Genomic DNA, 23,120 nt, shown 5'->3' on the forward strand with positions numbered 1-23,120 from the left:
CAGTGCAGTGGCAGCAGGGGTGCTCAGCAGTGCACCATTGATGCAGGCAGCAGCCCTGTCCTGCATGGTGGAGAGACAGCGCTGCCCCCTCACCACAGGGAAGGGCCAGTGGCCCACTCAGGCAGTGTGGTGGCCATTGGGTTACACATTCTGCCCTGCAGACACCTGCAAAGCTGGAAATCCATTGCAGTCTTGCAGGAAACAAGTTCTCCACAGGCAGCTCTGTGGACAGGGCAGCTGAGAGCTGGAGGAGCCCAGTGGAGCCCAGTGTTTTTGGAGAGCCAGGGAGGTGCTGAGGGCTGGGATGGGGGCTGTGCAGGGGGGATAAAGCTGCAGAATGAGATTGGTGTGGGGGAAGGTCCACTGGCACACAGGACTAGGAGCCACTCAAGATGACCAAACCTGGTGGCAGTGTTGCTAAAGGCTCCAGAAACCTCCAGAGCTGCTGGGGAAGCTGCACTACACCCACAGCAGCAGAAGTCTGACAGATCTCCAGGGACATCCCTGAGGATGTGGCTGGGAGCTGGCAGCTCAGCATCTTCACAGCACAGCTCCCTCCTTCCCTCCCTGTGCACCCGTGCCAGGCTGGCAGAGCAGAAGCCCTCCTTGGTTTGTCTCATGAGGTCTGGGCTGCTGGCCCCGGCGCTGGCATGGCTCACCTGGGCCATGGAGGCCGCGGGCAGCCACACTTGGCTCTGCCAGGCTGGGAGCCCTCATTCTCCTGCTGCCACCTCGGAGCTCCCTGCAGCCAAATGTCCTCAGCGGGGCAGGATAGTGAGTTAAACACTCCTGCCTGGCAAGGGAAACTGCCAAGGCTGTCAGAACAATGTGTCATCAAATCCCATACTGAAACCAAACAGCTTCTCCCTCCCCAGATAAACCATAAGAAAGAAGAAAATGTTTCACATTTTTAAAAGTTTAGACTATCTCTGGCTTCAGACATGCTGCCATTAACCTGGGTTTTAATCAGGGATTTTCATTTGCTCCTTGTTCTGAACTATAATGAGCCCTTTAACAGTGTAAATAAAAAGATCTAAAGATTCAATAAACTATAATGTCACAAACGACAATCAGCTACATTGTGAGGCCTCAGTGTTAAAAAGCATCTCACAGCTGGAAACAAGTGCTTCTATATAACATTATAAATAACCTCTAAGCCCACTACTAATTAAACTGAAACCTCTCTTCTCTTGGGCATTGAATATATGAACCAATTAAGAAAATATAATTTGTTTTTGGAGAGACCTGTGCTGTACCTTTAAAAAAAAAAGGAGGAGGAGAGATACAGAAAGATGCAGTGACAGAGAAAGAGAGGGAAAGGAGAGGGGGGAAAGAAATGAAGAAAAGAGTTTCACAGGAGGGACCACACTGATGTGCTGGGGTTACAATAATGAGACATTTCTGCTTTAAGCAAATTTTGCACCTGTAACCTGCAGAAATATAGCCATAGCACTTGAAAAATTACTTCAATGCTGCACAGTGCCATGAAAATTTATCTTTGAGATGATTTTATTGCATGGTTACCCTAGGCAATTAAATCAATAAATCTTAACTGTCAGAGAGGTTGGCCTACTGCCAGGAATAAATGAAATGCATGGAATCAGTAAATAAAAGGTTTCTGACAACTCATTCTAGGAATTATTTAGCAGTTGGGCTTTTTGTTGTTGGTGGTGTTGGTGTTCCTTTTGTCTCCAGCATTTATTGACAATGTCCATGAGAAATGATTATGCTAACATAAACAACCTAACCTGGGGATGTAGATGGATTGGGGAGAAGAGTCAGGCTCTTCAGCGTAATAAATTACCCTCCTGGAATCTCAGACAAACAGCAACTTTGGGGGGCTGATAGCACCGGCTGAGGCAATTAGAGAGCTGGGGCCTGAGCCATGGGCTGGCAGCACGTGGGCAGCCCCATGGCACGTGCCCCATGCCAGGCACCAGCAGCTTTGTGTGCTGGCCCACGGTGCCTCATTATTAACATAGATGTGCTTTTTTCATTGATTGGTTCAGAGATGATTGAGATTGAAATGCCTCCCTGAGACACAGAGGTGACGTTTTTGTTGATCCAGAGTCCAGCGTTCACCACAGGAGATGCCAGTTTTGACAGTGAAATCATAGTTATGCCTGTGTAAACCCTGAGTGGTCAATGCAGCTGCATTGTTTTTCATGCTGGTGTTACAAAACTGAAGGCCCAAGTCTGTTTTCACTTACCCTGGGATTTGACATTTTAAGTTAGTGTGGAATAACCCATATTTAGGCTTAGACTCTGCCTCTCTCACTGTGGTGAGATTAGGTGACCTGATTAATAAATGAATAGATTTTTAGTCATTGTGGTCATCTACTTTGAATACCAACCAAAGTTGGTACTTACCAGGCCACCAAATTCACCTGGTAAGTCCTGGTTCAAAGCTTCCTTCCTCCATCAAGGCAGCAGCTGCTGGGATAACCATGGGGGCACCCCTGGCCATGGGGATCTGCATGTTCTCAATGCCACTGGTGACAAGGAGTAATCTGCCATGCTGAGCACTGAAGGAGGTCTCACCTGCCTGGAATAGAACTAAACAGACTGTTTGCAGAGCCAGTCCCTCACCACCATCACCTTGGGGCAGACTGGAGCATATGGGTCTGTCCTTGAGCCAGTACCAGCTCCATGGAGCCAAGAAGGGGTTTATCTGAGTAGTGTGGGAAAAAGCCTTCTGTGAAAATGTCTGTAGCCAGTCTCTGGACACCCAAGTGACCTTCAGTCATAGGAGCCCTTGGGGAGAAACTCATCTCTCTGCCTGAAGCTGGCAAAGGCTCACGGAAGCATGGTCCAAGCCAGAGACATAATGTCATCTTGGCTGGGGAATATTTTATTTGAAAGTATTTTCCTTCAAGGTCCTCTATGGTTTCTCAATGCCAGTGTCAGATTCCTAGCCATATTGCTCCTCCCCTCTGACATGTCCAGTCCCAGTCAAGATTTTGCAGCCCTTGTGCTCCCCTGTGGCAAATTTTCTGCCCCTGACCGTGGGTGTGTGGAACCAGGCAGGAGGACACTCAGGAACAGCAGCTCAGGCTCAGGGCTTTGGCAGTGCTGGGTCGGGGCTGGGGCACTGGGAATGCCCTGGACACCTGTTGGAATCTGTGGTATTTAAATGATTTTGAGATTGTAGAAAGTTTGTCTTTTAGCCCTGCTGCCAAAGAAGAAGTCGTAATTTGTTTGTGTTGGTTTTAAAGGCTGTTTATTCTTGCTTATTTATAATATGTTTTGCTGCCCTGCTGCAGGTCTGTCCTGCAGGACAGCGTGTGGGGCTCTGTCCTTCAGTGGGATGTTGCAAACATGATATACTAGAAACTATGTGTGCTATATTTGCAATAATGTGCCAATATCTATTATTTACATTGAACAGGCTGTGTCCCCAGCCTAAAGTAATAGAAAAATGCCAACACTACAATGAAATATGGAGGGCATGAAGAAGAAGAAAAAGGACAAGACACACTTAATTTTTTTTATCTTGTCTCCTTTGGACCCCTTATCTAGAATCTTAAAATTTTACTTTTGTACCCGTGCTATGCTTAATTATTACTTATATCGAACACTTAGAGCTTGTAATTAATCTTGTAAGATTGAAAACTCTTTTCTATGGACAGAGATCACAGACAGTGTCTCTGGGGGCTCTGTACAGGGGGGTTCCTGACCCCTGCCAGGGTCCCAGACCTGCCAGGGCAGCCAGAGGGATGCCCTGGACTCCCACAGACACCCATCTGGAGGAGGCTTCTCTTGGCTAATCAGCTCGCAGACCACAGAGAGCATTAGAGATCTGAGTGCTGTGCTGTGCTGAATGAGTCGACCCATTTCCAGGTACAGACAAAACCAATGGAGTTTCACAAGGATGATTGGCAAGCAGCTTCTCATTGCAGATAACTCCCTGCCAGCATATCCTGAACACATAGGTGATTGCTCTTAAATTGATGGCTTGAAGCCTTTTTATTTAGCTCCTGCTTGATAGTCAGCGAATGTAGAGTTGCAAGGAAAAAAACCCCAAACCACACACACACAACCTCCCCCCCAAAAATCAAAATTCAAAACAAATCCTAAAAAGAAAAAAGTGATGCAGAATTTGCTCTCTATTATACCTCTCTAAGAATGCAATTATTTGAATGGAGAGGTGAAGTTCCTGATGCTCCTCAAAGCCTAGGATGAAGGGTAGCTTCTGCCACAGTTGGGAATTGCCCTTCCAATGCAGCAATTTGAGGGCTTCAATCTCCCCGCAGATTAGAGCTGGCATGCTGAGTCTGAGAGGGAAGCTGGCACCCTGGTACTCTGGCCAGATCACTCAGCTCTCTGAGTTTTGCTTAACATTAACTTGATGTGTGGTTTGTTTGCTGAACACATTTACATTAGCCATAATAAAGTCCTTCCAAACGTATGGACACAGTATGGAGGGAAAAATCCCCCCACGCACATGTGCTTTTTTCAATAAAAAGATATCTAAAATCACTTTGAAATGCAGCTGGTAAGTTAAATTCCTCCCTGTTATGTAGAGTTGATGCTGCATTGCTTTCTTTCTGGACCATGTGTATGGGAGGGGCTGAGGAGTGACGCTATTTGGGCTGTGCTTTCTACTCCTTAGCTCTACAGACCATGGGAAGCTCCAGCCTGACTTTCTAGATATAAATAAGGCTTCAAAAGCTCTTCATGTTTCATTCTGGCAATGAAACATCCTGTGTTCTAGAGCAGCTTGTCATGGACCAAACTCATTCCTGAGGCTGTTGTGCAGTTAAATCATCTGAACTGGCTGCCAAACTTTAGTGCTTCCTTCCCTCACTCGAGCCTTTCGTAGCTCTTACGAACATCCTGCTCCATTGCCTCAGCCCCAGCTAGGGAGGGTAGGAGGGAGGGAGGATGTCTCCTTGGCTGTGGAACAGAGCACGCAGTACCTTGCCTGAGGTTGTTGTGAAATTGTGTATGAAAATGAGCATCCAAATACCCATCTTCCATTATCCCTGACATTGCCATACTTGGAGGAGACATTTCTCCCCCTACTCAGCAGTGGCATCTTTTGCTCCTGTGGGAATCCCATGTACTGGCTGTATGAATAATTATCCCTTTTTTATTTCCAGAGGTTTTGTTTTTTGTTTTTTTTTTTTTTTGAATCGAGTAGTCACACTAAGAGTGCTGTATAGCAAGGTTTATGTGGAGCCATTCATCATTCATAGCTGGGATCACAGAACACTTCACAGCTGATTACAAGGTTACACATGCAGGGAATGACATGAACTGCCAGTCTGAAGTCAAGCTTCAAGCAGGTTTCTGGGCACACCCAGAAGATGAAAAGAACTCAGGGAGGAGTGAATGGCACACGAAGCATCAGACCTGCCCTCCCTCCTGCTGACCCAAAAGACGTCTCTCTGAGATATCCACAGAGGATGTTTTCTGTCTCCTTGGACACAACATAGGCACCCGTGACACACAGTGTGCTCCAAACACCCCATTCCAGATTTCCCTCTGAAGTGACATGCCTAACAAGGACTGGGGCTCCAGCACCCATTTTACAGGTAACTATTCACACAAGTGGGATGATGAACTGCAAAACCTAGTCTGGTCAGACCAGAGAGCTTTAATCTGCTTCATGAGGTCAGAGTTGTGCTGAGAAGTTGGAAGATACCAGCTACTGGTCCTTTGTTCTAAGGGGGACATTACAACAGCCCCGAATTCAGACTAACACCGGGAATTCTATGACACCATCTACACCCTGGGCTCACCACCCCCTCCCCAGCACTGTCTGGGATGAGATGTCCCCACCAGCTGCCTGCCAGCCGTGCCCTCCTCCAGCACCTGTGGAGCACGCGACTCTCCAGGCTGAGATGGAAATGTTTTCAGCAGAGTTTTCAGCAGGACTGTGAAGCCACTCAGCAAAGCACAGCAATGGCTTCTTTAGCCTGGAGACAGCAGCCCGGGAGGGACTGTCTGGGGAGAGCTGCACTGCCTCTCTCCCTGCGGGCACCTCGGCCTCCCTCGGCCCGTGCGCAGCAGCAGCAGCAGCATGGAGCTGGGCCTGGCGCAGCAGCAGCAGCATGGAGCTGGGCCTGGCGCAGCAGCAGCAGCAGCATGGAGCTGGGCCTGGCGCTGCAGCAGCATGGAGCTGGGCCTGGCGCTGCAGCAGCAGCATGGAGCTGGGCCTGGCGCAGCAGCAGCAGCAGCATGGAGCTGGGCCTGGCGCTGCAGCAGCAGCATGGAGCTGGGCCTGGCGCAGCAGCAGCAGCAGCATGGAGCTGGGCCTGGCGCAGCAGCAGCACGGAGCTGGGCCTGGCGCTGCAGCAGCAGCATGGAGCTGGGCCTGGCGCGGCAGCAGCAGCAGCACGGAGCTGGGCCTGGCGCTGCAGCAGCAGCATGGAGCTGGGCCTGGCGCGGCAGCAGCAGCAGCAGCAGCAGCATGGAGCTGGGCCTGGCGCGGCAGCAGCAGCAGCAGCAGCAGCACGGAGCTGGGCCTGGCGCGGCAGCAGCAGCAGCATGGAGCTGGGCCTGGCGCGGCAGCAGCAGCAGCAGCAGCAGCATGGAGCTGGGCCTGGCGCAGCAGCAGCAGCATGGAGCTGGGCCTGGCGCGGCAGCAGCAGCAGCATGGAGCTGGGCCTGGCGCGGCCCGGCCACCTCACACGCTGCGCTGCCCCTCCAGGGAGCTCCTCACGCGTTTGCTCAGCGCCATTTCTGCAGCCATGGTACAACACGAGGCGTTCCCAGTTCTGCCACACCAGGAACAGGCGCCCCAGCAGAGGGTCAGTGACGCTGGTGGCAGCACTGCTTGTCCAAAAACCCCTCCTTGCAATCCCTCTGCTCTCTGGGCTATTTGGGGACAGACGGCATTCAGGCTGCTGTATGCACTGAGGCCCCTCAGGGATGGGGAAAGCACATTATTGATCCTGTTCCCTCACAGTTGGTATCAACACTACATTATTTCCTAACATCAAGTCATTTTAAGTTGCCGCAATGGCACAAACACATTGATTAAAAATTAAAGCCAATGATGGCTCTCCCACAAACAGTACTTACTGTACCATGCATATTCTGTCCTGGGAGGAGAATGAGAAAATAGCAGAAGACAGAATAATTTATAGTGATAAAATGGGTTACATTTTCATAAAAATTTTATTTTACTTTTTTTTTTTTTAAATAATTCAATGCACTGGCAGTATAATTAATCCCTCTATGAGAGACACGAATGTACCAGTTCAACCAATATTATTTATACAGAGACATTGTGTTTAAAAACAACAAAAGTACATTTAAAATGTTTGTACATAAAGTATTACTGTTATTTCTTTTTTTTTTCTGAAGAAGGAACAAATGTAAACAAAATGCATAATTGTGCAACAAGTTGGAAATACAAAGCAAAACAGGCAAGATACAATTTTATACATATAAAGCAAAAGAAATCAAACTTTTATAACTATACAACATTTCAGTAATTGCTTGACAGTTTAACAGTTACCTTGGTCTGTACAAAACATCTTAACTTATACTTAAAACTTTACAAGAATAACATGCTTGTTCAGAACAAAGACACCTTGTGGAATTGCAATGATTATTGATATGATACTTGCACACATGAGAAAAAGAAGAGGCTACTTCAATAGTAAATAAAAAGTAAGAACATAAGAACGTAAGGTAAAAGGCCATTTAGTAAACCATAATCAAATTCCAATAGCTAATTAAGTTGCACTGCAATGCAGAAATTAAATCTGACTTTTGCTGGAAGACCATAAGGTCATAATGTTGCTCTATTTCCAGGAACCAGAAGAAAGCCTATATAAATTTTCCTGATATTTTGGTTAATTATACATGCGCACGCACACACACACACAAAAGAAAAAAAAAAGCAAAAAATAGTATTTGTCACAACAGCCAGAAATGGTGGGTGAGAGAACCCACAGACTAGACTACTCCCAACATGGCAGGGTTAAAAAATCAGGACAGCTAGAAAGAGCAAACAGCCACCAAGTTTGCCGGGATTGCTTTTCCTGAACCTTAGTTGTATTTTGCTTTTTTTTTTTCCTAAAAGACAGGAAGAAACTTGAATTGGGTTGAGCCATTCCAAAAATTCTGGGAGTGCCACAGCCAAGCCAAAACACAAACTGAAGGAGAACTCAAAACCAAAGCAAAACATCACCAGATCTTTGACTTGTTTTTATATTCTGTGATGGTATGTCCTAGACCTTTTGAATGTGGGTTTAAAAAAAAAACAGCATTTAAGATTCAGTAGAAGATATGCAATCCAGAGATGTCAAAAATACAGACAGGAATAAGTTATACAATATTTTATGGAAATACAAGGACTGTCAGCTTGAACAAAATGTACATAATTTTTAAGTGTCCTCAAATGATACATATGGCTAAAATTAAACTCCTGATTGCAGCAACCTAACATATTCAGTGCCTGCTTCTGCAATCTGTGTGCTGAGCACCAATTCACACAGTTACTGCTGTGGACTTCAGTGGAGCAACCTGCCAACCAGGATGCTCAGGGGAAGAACAGCAGAATTGGGCCTAGATAAATATTTGCCGTGACTTCTAAATGTACAGAACCCAATTGGCTTAGGAAAAACACTTTAGCCTGCTGCAATGTCTTTGAGCTTAAGTAACAGATTCCATCTCTAGACTGAGAGCATTTATGACATGTCTGAATTTATTTGCCATTTTTCTATGCAAGGTAATGCTGATGCCAGTAAATATTTAAACTGGTAGGTAATGAAATTGCAATATGCCTTTAGTTAAACCCCAAACATACGCAAGCCTAGATGGCAACCAGAAATTACCCTCCAATTTTTTTTTAGCAGGGATTATCTAGTGCTGAATTGGAATAGTTCAATATATGCTCAGCCTCAGTGTGCCTTTATAGAGCTGCATTAGGGCATGCAGCACAGTATGAAAAGGGAAAGGACTGTTTTTTCAGCTGGTGTAAAACAGCACTGACATCCACAGAGCTACTTAGAGGCACATCAGCTGAAGCTTTGGCCCACAGTCATCAGAAACATGCAGCCATCACTCTGTATGAAAAGCTCAGCTGTGGAAGTGCAGAGTGAGGTGTAATCGACATCAGATCAGAAGATGCTCTGCTCGTCTTGTTTCTGAAAACCAATCTCCAGACTGTGTGGTCTAAAGCAGTTTTATGATGTGCTATACACTGCATAGCTTTGCAAAGTACACTACTTCTTCACAGGCAAGGATTATGGTATATTAATAATTTCAGTGGCATGACGATAAAAGGTTTGGGAGTCTATCTACATAGAGATAAACTGGCAAAAATTAGTCTGGGATTAGAGGGTTTGCTCCTTGGTGTGTGCATATTGGATGAACTCCACTGAAATCAGTACTCCTTTACCAGTTTACAGCAACTGAAGAACTTGTACTCTAGCTCTGATTTAAATAAAACATTTGTGTTGCTATCCACTATCCAGTTATTTCATAAATTCAAGGGTAAATGTCTCCTGCCAGTGGGTCAAAGCTTCGCCATGTCCACACCATTGTTACTTGTCATGAAGTCAGTGGTGGTTTCCCTGGGCCAGGGCTGAGTCAACACATGGGCTGGTTGAAGAGAAAATCTGCTTGCAGTTATTCCAGCTCTAGTACACAGACCTTGAACTACTTTCACTGAGATGAGTGCCCAGCCAGAACAAAAATGGATGGAATTCCATTCAATTAATTGGGTTTATACAACTTAAGTTCTGGCCTAATACACACAACTCCAGTAAGGCTATGCCATTTTTTAAATCCAGCTTCTCCTTTGATAAACAGTATTCAGCAAGCTCTGTAAGACTTGCACTAATGCCACGTGACAGCAGAATTTGGTCCCATGAATTCCACCAGTTGAGCCAAGTTACTTTACATTTGCTAAGCTCAAATTTTGGTCCACTGTAACTACTGTTGTTCAATAAAACAATTAAATTCACCTCAGAATCTGACCTTCCTTTGAATTCTGAGAAGAAGGTAACTGCGTGGAAATTAGGGCTATCTGTACTTGAAGGGTCCTTCAATGGTATTACAATAGGGTGACACTCACACAGCTGTGAGTAAATTTATATCTAGCACAGAGAGCTTATGAAAGTTGCAGATAGAGTAACTCAGTTAAAATCAAAGAAGAAAACAAGCCTCAAACAGCTGCATTGTCCACTCACATGACTTTTTAGACTGGCATCAGTGGGACTCAGTTGGAGTCCTGTAAACACGAGTGGTCCTGTGGACACCACGAATTAAATTCCACAAATTAAATTAAATCTGTGTTCAGTGGGTATTGACTGAGTTCTACGCTGTCACCGTGTCCATGGCTCCTGTCAACTTGACTGGCATTTCCAGATGCAGTGCAAGTGCAAGTGAGTGCTCACATCCCCGTCCACCTGCAGCTGCAGAGACCAAGACCTGAAAGCAGTGCAGAACCACAGCTCTGCCCACCCAGGCAGTGGGGCTGTGGTCCCTCGGCCCTCCTGGGCACAGCACTGCTCCCCCAGCACAGTGGACAGGGCTGTGTGGGGCTCCACACCACCCAGACCTGTAGTAGTCCAACACCCAGAGCAGGCTGAGGGCTCAGGAGCTCCGTGTGGCTCCACAGCCTGTGGGAAGCAACATCAGGTCACACAGTGCTGCCCAAGGTGGCTGCTGGGCCTTTGGGCTTGGTCCTTGCTTCTTTGTAAAAATAAAGTAAAAATAATGGTTTAACTGGATGGTGACTTCAGGGTGGTGACCAGAATTACCTCTCTGTGACATGAGGTGGCACTCTGAGGTGCATTGAAGAATTGGGAGTGGTGGTGCTGTATTCTGATTTTACAGGATACCATGGTATAGGTATTATTTTGCAGGACACATCAACAGTAATAAATCCCCTTTCCCAAGAAGCACACTCAGCTTAAATTCACAATGCCAGACCACAGCAGCTTGCCCCACTTTCTTTAAACCACTCTTGACATTTTTACCATTGCCTAATATCATTACAGTGCCAGTGAGCTGCCTGACATGTCACTACATGTGACAGAATCACCCTGTGATTCTGGGAACAGCTTTTCATCACAGTATTTCTGCTGCAGTGCCTCCTGATGAGGCCAGGTTTGATTTTCATGTGACACCAGTTTTATGTAGTAACTCATCTGCACCTGAATTTGCTCTCATCTCTCTATAGAGCCACATCCTCCCCCGAGTTTAACACAAGATCTGAATGCAATCTATCCTGACTTCAGCAGCCACCACAAGAGGTTTAAAGTGGTGTGAGATAATCAGAATCCCTGATCTTGGAAGACAAAACATCGCTGAAACAAAATGGCTTAAGGAAAGCTATGAAGCCCATCAGAAAGGAAGGTCTGACAAGGGTACTGGGAAGAAGATGACTACTCTCTAAGTCAGGCAGGAACATTTTGCATTCAGTGGCAGAGAGGTTTCAGTAATGAAGAAGACCCTAATAGCTCTTAGCCTATAAATTTAGGCTAAATATCAAGTGATATAACCAAAATATGCTCCCATATAGACATATCACTTTAGACAACAGAGAATGCCTGTATGCATTGCTGTGCTCAGGTTATATAATGGAAGTTCAGGAGGATTACTGGAAACTGAGGAATTGAGCTCTCCCAGTATTAAGTTTTATTTGTTTTTATATTTTTTTTCTTTATATATTTTTATATTGTATTTATAAAGTAGCATGTAAAGTAAAGCTGGAAGATGTCATAAGAACAAGTAGATTAATTTTCCATCTTCATCCCCTTTGCCTCACTCCCAGTGCATTCAGGTGAGGTCAGGGAGATGCTGAGAGGGAAAGGCCCTCTGCAAAGACCCCTTGGTCTGCAGCCTGCCTAAAGCTGGGACACTTCTACACTTGTTCCAGAATGGCAATTTAATTTTCTTTGGTGACTTGTTAAATATTTTGTCTTTCTTAAAACTTCAAGACACTGGTCTATGGCAAATGAGTTAATCTGAAAAACAGTACACTTACACAGCACATTCATTCTTACACTGACTTTAGGGACCACAGGATTACAGTCTTGTCAGTTCTGGCAGTGTTCTACAAAGCTTGGTGTCCTTTGTAAATCCAGCTACAGAAGTCAAGAGATTCTATCACTGTTCCAGTTTATCACCATTAAAAAGAAATGTGTCAGTTCCAGCCCTTGGCATGCTTGTAAAATGCCTGAAAATGTGTAAGGAAACCAGTCCCAAAGCTCACCATCCAGAAGGCAGTACAGGAACCAAAGAGTTTATTTAAAAAAAACCAACTAAAACCAAACCACAATTTTAAGCCAATCTTGTAATTTTTGGTGCTTGGTTAATGAGTTTGAAAGCCTGAATTGGGCAGTTTTAAGTGCAGACACTGCAAATGCCCAAGCACAGATATGCTGCTTCCCCATGGACTGAAACAAACAAACAATCTTATTTGATTAGCTCTGCTGGAAGTAATATTTTAAGGGGTAAAATGATTCCACGAAGATGACATGTTGGCAATTTAAATGAGATGAATATAGTGCCTGTAAAAGTGCAATAATCCTTAATAACTAACCCAAAAGAAGCATCATCCCCAGGGATAAGACAGCAATTTACTCTCCATATTTAATTTGTTTCCAAGCCGCTTTTGAAACAAGACTGCTAAATAGTAAGTTGGCTTGTGATCCTAGACTTGACTGCTGGACTTATTATTATCATGCCATTGATTCAGCATACATTTCAACCTCAGTCACAGGATACAAACTCAGGAGGGGCTAATTCCTTAAGCTGTTTAAGCAAAAGACTGTGAACATGGAGTAAATTTAGAGATAGGAACCTGTTTACCACAAGCAACAGGGAAAAGATAATATGTGGTGATCACTGAGCGACTGCAGCAAACTCTGAAGAGTCCTGTGCCTGAAGACTGTCTTTCAAGACATTGCTATTCCTTATAAATGCATGGAAGTCTTGGATTTCAATCTACATTAAAGGAGCAAGTGATGACAATGCACTTAATTAGACTGAATAGTTACTTGCAAAAAGAATGGAAAACTCTGGCTTATGACAAAACCAGCCCAACCTTAGGCTATCTCAAGTACCCAACCTGTTAAAAAAAATATTTCAAATTTTTCATTTTCTTTTTCTTTAAAAAAACACCGACCACCACCATTCATCTACATTTCTGAATAGTTCTCACTGGTTTTATTCATTAGCTGCTCGGGACAGAGTTGGCGCGACCAATGTGTCAGATTCAGGTTTCATCCCTGTTACTGAAACCCTCAGACAACAGATAAGGGTGAATCAAACACTTTAGGAACAGGAATGTGCAGATAATACAGGACGAGCATGTTCTGCAAATGTCCTTTGCAGAAAACCCTACACTGGATGATTTCTCTAACGATGGACGTTGGCTGTGTTTACAATACAGTCTTGTGGAACAAAATGTTAGGAATTATTGATTTTTAAGAAAAGGTACTACTACAGGGAGCTAATATGCAACAGCTACAGAAATGTTTGTCTTAAATGTGCACTGGGCAGAGTCCTTAAACTGCTCTTATTGCAAATATCCAAGGCCTGCTCTAAAAATCTTAACAGTCTGAACCTTTTAAATGCAAATTTGTCCTATTTATCTGGTCACAACCCAGTGAGTAGAATCCAGTAACTCACCAGATTAAAGAATATACAGGTTTATATAGCAGAAGGTAATTGCAATTAACTAATATCTGGATGGCATTTAATACACATATTGTATTATTTCAATGAGATGAGACAGAATAATATTTACATTGCTATGAGGATTTTCTGTTTATAGAAATGGAATTTACAGTTCAGTAAGGTATGCAGGCGTTATATCAAGAATGAGATGAGACCATTTAAAGTCTTGTGAATTATTGATATAAATTCATTTTGTTTTGTTTCATGCACCAGCGCTTCTTTCAGTGGCACCAGAAGAGCAGTGCAGTTTATAACAGGGAAAAAAATAAGAGGAAAGAGCAAATGTGAAATGGTGCAATTTATTCACAATTGCTTTGAAATTCTATCTGAATTGTCTCATTATTATTCATGCATTAGAGGAATGGTCCAAAACATGACAGCATGGGTAAAGAGATGCAGAGCTTGGAGAAAAGGTAATCTGACTGAAGTATTCATGGCCATTATTAAACAAATGTTATATTGCTTTTGGGTAAATCTGGTGATTTTATTTAATTTGACATTGTTTTCAAGATTGCAAGATAATACTGTTTGTTTCTAATGCTATGAAATGAACAAAACAGGTGAAAATTGATGCCACATGGAATTATAATGTTTCAACAGTAGCTGGTTAGTTAAACTTCTAGATAGTTAATGAAGAATCTGCATACACTTATTAAAGGACTTTTACATACAATATCAATGCTTAGAGTGCATCAGTCCTGTTAAAATCTGCTTTCAGTGAGTCACTATGCAAGGAGAGATTGTTCTATGAAGAAAAATCTTGGATAAGTATTTGTTTGAGACTAAACAGTAAAACAGAAAGAAAATTCACAGATCTAGTATAGGAATGGTAGATAAGACTAAGAAAGCTAATATTTTGAAACTGCCTAAAAACTGCAATAAATTTTGCTGCCTACTGAAATTATTAAGCCAACAATAAACAGGAAGAATGGAATATCAAAACCTCATTGCATAGTGTGTCATCATTCTTTAATGAGGCATTCCTTCAACCTTTTACCTCTTAACACCTTTGGTGATCTTACATTATGTGCCTGTAAGATATTCAACATTCTCTTTTAGAGATTAAACCCATAGGGAGTATGAAATCTTAGGAATGTACTGAGTCAGGTAATGATGCCAGAATTAAGCGTCGAAAAGCTTGGTTCAGGTTCAGAAGATGATTTTGAATGAATAGCTATAACTTCTACTAATTTATTTCAGAAGGGACTTCTCATATATACCCTCAAATATTTAAGACGCTTTGTACTATTTCTCAGGAATCCATATCTTCTCAAAGTGCTTTTTTTTTGTTTTCACTTGAAGGCAGCATGGACTTAAAACAACACTGCAGGGAATGTACCGTTCCATAAAGCACATAAGGATGGCAGGATCCAGGAGACACAAGGCATAGAAAATTGTCAAAGATGATTAGATGGTACAACACATACTGCTCTTGAGTCATAAGTTTCATTTATGGTGACTTCTACTTCCAATAGATAGGATATTAAAAAAGGCAATAAAAATGAAGTTACATGAATAAACTTCCAAAAATGAGTGGAGTTCCACCAGTGATCGTCTCTGCGCTGGTAGAGGTAGAAGAATGGGGATGTCATGAACAGGGCAGCAGTCACTACAACAAATGAGCCTCAATGCGGAGCCAGTGGAGTCCCTGGCGAACGTAACGAACCAGATTGGTCATACTGCTGTGTTGTGTTAAGGGTCCCATCACTGAGTCCAGCTCTACAAAGAACTCTGCAATACACAAGAAACAGAAGCAAATTTTCAGGCAATGGTACAGAAATAGAGGTATTACCATGATTTCCTACTCAGAAGCAGCACAGTGTAATTGGTGAGTTCTAAAGACAGTTGTGCACATGAGCATATGATGAATAAGACAGAATTTAAACAACAACAATATATTGAGACAAACCAAATTAGATTATCCATGCTGGAAGTCTACCACAGGATGGTATGAGTGGTTGCCAGTAGTCTGACTTTAACTCTGATCATCTGCACTGTCAGTTTTTCAAGATTACATTTGCTGACTGTATGATTTAAATAGCTGGCAATGAAATCTTGCATTACCTTTCCATGCTGTACTCTTTCCCAGACATGAAGGGCTAGACTGGATCTTTCCAGACTAGAAGACCTTTCTTGCTCTTTTCCCCACCCTCTCATTTCTTTTACTGACATTGCAGCACTTTTGGCCCTCTGCTCACTCTGCTGCAGCTGCAGGCCCCAGAGGATGAGTGTGGGATGGGAGCCAGGGAGGAAGAGCAGACAGACAACACAGCAGGAAAGTAACTCCTTGGAGAACGGGAACCTCTAAGGGGGAACAATCCCAGCCCTGGGATTCCTGGTTGGGAAGGGTTAACAGGAGGTCACTGAACAGAGAGCCCCAGTTAGGAAGTGACACACCAGTTTACTTTATGTCATGTGTTAGATGCTCTCTGGGTGAAAGACTAATCCTGTTAGGGCCAACAGACCTTTCCTAATTGCTGTCAATGGAGAACTGAATTGTGTCCTGTATTCTCCCACAGTTCTTTATGCTCGCTGGGGCACAGCCATTCCCACATATACAACACTTACACTATATTTAGGCAAGTGGGAACCCGCTCTCAGTTAAAGCCCCTCAGAGCTCAGATAACAACCAACAATCACAGAAAGGAATGGCTGAGCCCTCACATTCTCACCCTGTCTGCAATCCAGTGCACTGAGCCAGCCAGCACTGCATTGGCTGCACTTCAAGAAAGCAGATGCTGGATACAAAATCATTATCAGTACTTTCTTCAGCGAGTAAGTGCTGCTTTGAGGTCTTCTATCCAAGTATTGACAGCCTGACCCTGGTCAGCTTGGGAGCTACAGCAGTATCAGAGCACAAAGTGATTTGGCTGGAGGCAAGCATAATGAGAGCTCAGGGCTAGCACCAGTGCTGTTGAGATGCTGCAGCCAGCAGCTACTTTTAATCTTCCTTTCTCTGTCTTTCATTCATCTCCTCCAGTGTAAAATCAATACATTTTGATGAAATAGTGCACAATCTTGCTTGAATTCTAGAGATCTCATTCTAGGCTAAAATAAAGAGCAATTGCTTTAAACACTGAGAATTCACCTTAATGCCTAATTTCAGGTTAACATTTCTGGAAAAAGCTACAAGCACTGAAGCCACTTAAAAAATTTATGCGTGAGAGAACAGGTCTTGCTCCCTACAGAGCTGGTAGTTTTCTACTGTAGAGAAGAAGTCCTGCTTTCTTCAGAAGCATAAAAAAAAGATCCGATCTTGTGAAGTCAGCTGAAAGTTTGATGTTATAGATGGTGAACAACACCACTTTAGGTGAGCCAACACAAATCATCCCATGGGCTTTGGGAAATCTGCAGTTTACTTTGGCCTGCTACAGACGCAGATTTATGCCAAACTACATCTATTCTCCCCATACTCTCAACTCTGTGGACCAGGGGAAATTCCACCAGAGGTAGGTACATGGCAGTATGTTCCTGCTTTCGTTTTCAAACCAGATCAGCTTGGCGGGTCACAGTTCTGCTGCTCTCCCTCTTGCTATGCATTTTTATTTCAATGGCACATCTTTTGTCAGGCTGACAAAGAAAGGCTTCTGTCTGCTGCTCTGAGCCAGCTGAACACGAGTCAAGTTCAAACTGGGGGCGTGCAGGCAGACTCAGAGGAGCACAAAACCTAAGGTGCACAGCTCCCACAGTGTGGAGGAAATTCCTTGTGACTGCATGGACATGACCTAAGAAACATTCATGACAGCAGTAAGACCCAGAGGTAATTGCTATTAGGCCACAGTTTTATACCCACCTCAGGACAGATCATCAAGGACATATTCTTAAGCAAGACACACCCTGTGATTCAGAAACAATTAGAGCTGACCACAAAAACCCAACAAAGTGACTGAATTTGGTTGGGTTTAGTTTTTTTTTTTTTTTTTTTTTTTTTAAGGAACTAAATTTTTATCTTATCATGGTTTCTTTGCAGGTGTGTGGATTTTTGGTTTTGACATCATTCTTATTTCAATGGGAGGGGGGAAAATCTCATTTTTCATAATGAACTGACTGCCCAAGCTTCTGAGAGAGAGCCCAAATGATCACCTGGGACTCACTGCAGAGTCTGGGGTTTCCACTGTCCTGTTTGCTGTCACAGGGCAGTTTTGAACCCCCAGTCCACAGGCCAGTGCAGCAGAACTTGGGCAGTGCAGCAGAGCTGAGACAGCTGGCAAAGGTAGACTGGAGAAAGCAATGAGTCCTGTTCCAGCCAACCAGATAAGGGTGCTTTGAATTATTTGAGAGGTGCAGATGACATCTAGTGAAACAATTACAGCCAGTTTTCATGAAACACAGTACCATTTCTCACGTCAAAGTGTCTTGAATACATTCTTTTTTAAAGAGAATCTCTCATGTGGTGTGATGGAGACCTGCAGAGTACTACAACAGTTCTCATATACTTTTTGCTACACCATGAATTTTTCAAATTGCAATTTGTGTTTAAGCATGCAACTTTAAATCAAGCACTTAATTAGAAATGAGGTATCTTTCCAGAAAATATATAAAGGCAGACATGCTATAGCATGTAGGAAACTCTGATCTCTCTCCAATGGTTTACAATACTTAAATGAAATTTGAAGTAACATGAACTTTGCATTCCCTGTAATGTGTCTGCAGGTTGTGAAACAAGATATGAAAGAACAGGTCACAACCTTAAAAGCCTTGCTCATGTGAGAAACCCTTATTCATGCATCCAGTCCCAGTAAAGTCAAAGGGACTGCTCATCTGAATAAAGAGTATTCCTATATGGCTTTGCAGAATTGGGTTTATTTGATCATAAATCAAAATGAGAACAAAGAAGAGAGTAGGGAGGAAAATGCAGAAAGAGAATCAGCAGGTTTTTTTCTCATCCAGCTCTAGGACTGATAACAGCAGTGGCTGGGTACATTTTCTGTCTGCTGGCTGAATGCCTGAGCTATTTTGATTTAATACCAAGTAGAACATTTAACAACTCCACAACACACAGGGCTAATTACAAGATTATCACCATCTCTTCGTCCTATCAGGGCATCCTTCTGCATTCCCACTGTAACATTCTGCATTACATTTGACAGGGAATCGCTTTCACATTTTGTAAAAATGGATGCAGCTATGGAAAAAATCCAAAATGACTGCGCTGCTACTAAATTAATCAATGTGAACAAAGACAAGAAGCAGTGGGGAGGACTGGACAGAACTTCTATTATTGTTCCTCATCCAGGGATGGATCATTATGACCCACCATTCAGACATAAAACTCTATAAATCTCAAGCTCAGTTTCTCTAAATCAGTGGAAATTTGCCACTGACATTAATGGGAGTAAGATCAAACTGCATACAGCAAGCACATTTGTCAGGACAAGTCGGCCATCTGAAATCTCACTATAATTTAAGAGAATGAGTCAATTGACGATGAGACTATTTCCTAGTTAGGTTCTGTACCTCTAGTGTCAAAGGAAGCTTTCTTAGTGATTTGTGTAAGCCCAAAGCTAGTATCTGAATAATTACATTGCCATGGGGAAGTTCACAGCTGGCCAACAGCAGACCAAATTTGTCCCTCAGTTATATCTCAGTCATTCCACTATACTTCATACAATCCAGTCACAAACTGCTTGCCAAAACTCTTTTGAAATGACTGTGGTAAAGACTTACATTTTGTTAGGAATAAACAAACAGATCTGCAATCCAATCATAGGAGAGTCAAGGTCATGGCTTTCAGTGGACATCTCCTAATCGGACTCCCCACATAAACATAACATCTAGTGTTTGCTTATTATCCTAGCTAGCATTTTAATAGTCTTAAACCCGTTGACAGAGCAATCTGAAAATAACCTCAGTGCTCTGCAAGAGGCTGAAACTGTGAACGAATTTGCAGACTTAAAAGCTCTCATCACTTGGGGCTTGTGTTCACTAAATTATTTGCCAGCTGCTCTGATAGCCCCATGTTCAGTGTGTGTTACACATCCCCCTCTGTGCCTGACAAGAGAAGATACGCATTGGCTACAGCGACCAGCAAGCAGATTTGGTCTGTTTGCTCAAGCTGTCACAGTTGTGCTCTTAGATGCGCTGGTTCTGGGTCCAAATCCAGAGAGCACAGCGAAAGCTAAAGCTGGGGAGCCAAAGGGGGCCCAGAAAGCAGAGAGGGCAGTACCTTTGTTCTCCTTGGTCAGCTTGTCAGCCATGTCCCAGTGCTCGTAGCTGCGCAGGACGTTGTTGGTGATGTTGACGTGGCTGGCAGCCATGTGGTGGATGCGCTGGGGGATGGTGATGGTGCCCGCCGAGGAAGAGCCGGCGGTGCCTGAGCTGCTCCCAGCAGAGCTGACGGGGGACGGGCTCAGGGACATGGGCGAGGGGGTTTCTGTGCTCCTGCAAGAGGCAGAGAGAGAGACAGTCAGTGCTCCTCACACTCCCCACTTCACTGCCATCCTAAAAGTTGAAAAGTTAACTCTGCACCCCAGTAAAGCGGGAGCGTGCAGTGGTACCTCCTGATTTTATAAGAAAGGACAGCTTATAAACTGGGAATAACTGAAAATAAAAAGAGATTTAATTCTCCCTTTAAATGAATCTGTTATTTTTTAAAAAATCTATCATAAAAATAGAGCAATCTTTCAGAGAAAGAGGCATCTCATAGCTGTAATGATTTTTCTACCTGCTGCCAGAAGCTGCAATGGCAGTTAGAAAACACTCAATGTACAATATTGGCTTATTATCAAAGTATTTTCTGGAAACCACAATGACAATTTGCTCCAAAAACAGTCACCACAATAAGTAAAGAGCAAAGCTTAAAAGCACCCTGCAGAGCAGTATTAGGACCTGAGGGTACTGTAGGATTATGAATATCTCCATAGGATTCTTTAAGGCTATGGAGATTTGTTCTAATTGCCTACAGTTCATCCACACGTTCTGCACAGTGCAGTGTTTTAAGTTACCTACTTAGTGAGGCACTAATGTTCTAATATAGATTTTCCTTTAATTCTAACACCATCAATTAGGAATCACCTGCTGGTTGCAGGCAGTGCAGCGGTCAGCACAGCACACTCTTGTTTAGAGCTGTGTAGTGCTGAATGCTCACAGAACAGCTATTCTCTTTGAAAATATATAAGATCCTGGATTTGCTCAGGTTGGAAAATACCTTTAAGATCATTGAGTCGAACAATTAATCCAGAACTATCAAGTCCACCAGTAGCACATGTCCCCACATGCCATGTTGACATCAGGACACTTTCAAATACCTCCAGGGAAGGCAACTCAACCAAGTCCCTGGGCAGCCTAGTCCAGTGTTTCATGACCCTTTTGGTGAAGAAATTATTCCTAATCTCCAATCTGAACCTCCCCTGGTACTACTTGTGGCTATTGTCTCATCACTTGTTACTTGGGAGAAGTAAAAAAAGTTACCCTCCTGCCCAAGTTGGTGTCATCCACAAACTGACTGAGGGTGCCCTCAATCCTCTTCAAGATCAAGGGGGCTTCAGATCACCAATAAAGATACGAAACAGTTCCAAGCCCTGGGGAACATCACTGGTGACCAGCCCCAGCTGGATGTAATTTCATTCACCCGTTTGGAAGCACTTGCCTAAACAAAAGCATTTTATTTGCTGTGGAATACACTTGAGATGCAGGGCCAAGACACTCCTGACACTTTCTGCATGAAGCAAAGAGACCAAAACTCTCCAGATGGGGATGTTGCAACCCCTCCCTGGACATGCAGCTGTAGATGCCTCATGCTGTGCAACAGCATCAAGCTCAGTCACTGAGCCTGATCCAAAGCCCAGGACAGAAGGGCTTGGCCTCTTGGCTTTAAAGGCCACTGTCAATGGCCCTGCCTGGGCACAGACCTGCTGACACCTCAAGGTGCTGCAGGACAGACTGATATGACAGCACAGCCTTGGGCTGAAAGGCATCGATGGCAACAGCTTTTGCTGCAGATTTTCCAGCAGTGCCCTGCTATTACCTGTGCTCAACAACAGGCTCCTGCAATACATTCTTTTTCCAAAGCTGGAGATCACATTGATTTGGCAGCTTGTAGCTTTTTACCCAGCTTATGGGTTAGGGTTTAAGCATGTCCTAATGCACAAATGCTTTATTTTTAAGTCTCAGAACATCCTGGTTACCTGACTTGCCACAGTGTCTTTATTGCACAGAAGAGCTGAACTATACTAGATTAGGTCTGGGAGCAGTTAAAAATGATAAGTATCTGAGGAGACCAAGAGTATTTTGTTAGAGCCACTTACAACCAGCTGACGCACTTCTGCCAAATAAAGCACATTGTTCATTGGATTTACCCTGTTGTGCACAGCCATTATTACTGTGGTGAGTCTACTAAATCTCTGTATTTTGTGCTTTCTGTCGCTAGAGGTGGGAAACATTTCTGTAATGAAACCAGAGAAAATTTGTTTCATTGCCAGGATGGAACCTGGGCCAACTTTGTAGAGGTTCACAACCCTTTCAAACGAGTAGGAAGAAATTCCAGTAAGCCAAGCTGCGATTTTTGATGGATCTGAGATCCTGACTAGACTACACTCCATACCAACTTGTTAAAAAAAGTATTTGGGATTGCCCCACTGTCCCCCCATCCTGCACAAGGCTGCTGCTCCATCTCCAGTGATGCCATATGCCGGATGGTGTTTGGTCTTTTTTTCTGTGGCGTGTGAATCCTCTTCCCATCTGACACAAATTTGCAGGGGATTAATAGAAAACTATAGAGCAAGTAGCCCTGGGGAAGGCAGAGCACAAGCTGCCAGTGGCAGCACTAGGCCTGTGACAAACCTCGGAGGAACTAGAAGCCACCTGAGATAGACAGCAGCTCTGAGCCAGCTGGAGAGCTGTTTTCTTCTGAGACTCCTCACAGAGGGGACACAAGACCAGAGTGTGGACTGTGGTCTCTGTGTGTTGGGCCACAGGTGTCACAGTAATGCTGTTATAACACGGCCTTGTCACTCAGTTACTCTCACATGTCAAGTGCTTCCTGCTCTGAATAGAAGACAGAAATGTGCATTTTCACAGCTTTCCTTCCTTATCTCCAAAGTCAGTGGGAAGAGACTGATCAGCTGGGTGTTATGTTAGAAGTGATGCTGACCCGAAGGCTGGGTTTCTGCTGCCCACTTTGTGGCCAGACAAGAATTTTCTACTCCAGTTAAAACCCACTTATTCTCAATCCTGGACACCTAATAGCTCCTTTAAATAGAGAAGGAGATGCAGAGCACACACTTCATAGGGGTCTATTATAGGACAGGAATAAAAGGATAACTTCTGCTCCATGAAATGTTTATGTACAAGCCCCTTCTTCAGGAACAAAAGAGATGCTATGCTCCTGTGGTCTATTTGATCACTAAAACTTTATGTTAACATTTATGTATTTTTATTACAATACAAGGTTTCACTGACACTTCAATGCCTGGAAAAACTGGCACATAATGAATAATTTAATTTAGTAGGTGCTTTTCCAGTGTTAAAAT

At 43.7% G+C, this 23,120-nt stretch overlaps 1 protein-coding gene across 6 annotated transcripts in view; it reads right to left on the reverse strand.

The window, feature by feature from the left end:
* Window positions 1-7,106: 7,106 nt before the first annotated feature.
* The window catches only part of AFF2 (ALF transcription elongation factor 2), a 332,557-nt gene continuing 316,543 nt past the window's right edge, over window positions 7,107-23,120 (reverse strand). For all 6 annotated transcript variants that reach the window (XM_012573138.5, XM_030272689.4, XM_072929172.1 and 3 more), the window contains 2 exons: window positions 19,817-20,031; window positions 7,107-15,381 (listed from right to left, as the gene is read on the reverse strand). In XM_012573138.5, the coding sequence (XP_012428592.4) occupies window positions 15,260-15,381; window positions 19,817-20,031 (337 nt within the window). In that variant the 3' untranslated portion in view covers window positions 7,107-15,259. The remainder of the gene's footprint in view (window positions 15,382-19,816; window positions 20,032-23,120) is intronic.

Source organism: Taeniopygia guttata, chromosome 4A, assembly GCF_048771995.1.
Source record: "Taeniopygia guttata chromosome 4A, bTaeGut7.mat, whole genome shotgun sequence".
NCBI lineage: Eukaryota > Metazoa > Chordata > Aves > Passeriformes > Estrildidae > Taeniopygia > Taeniopygia guttata.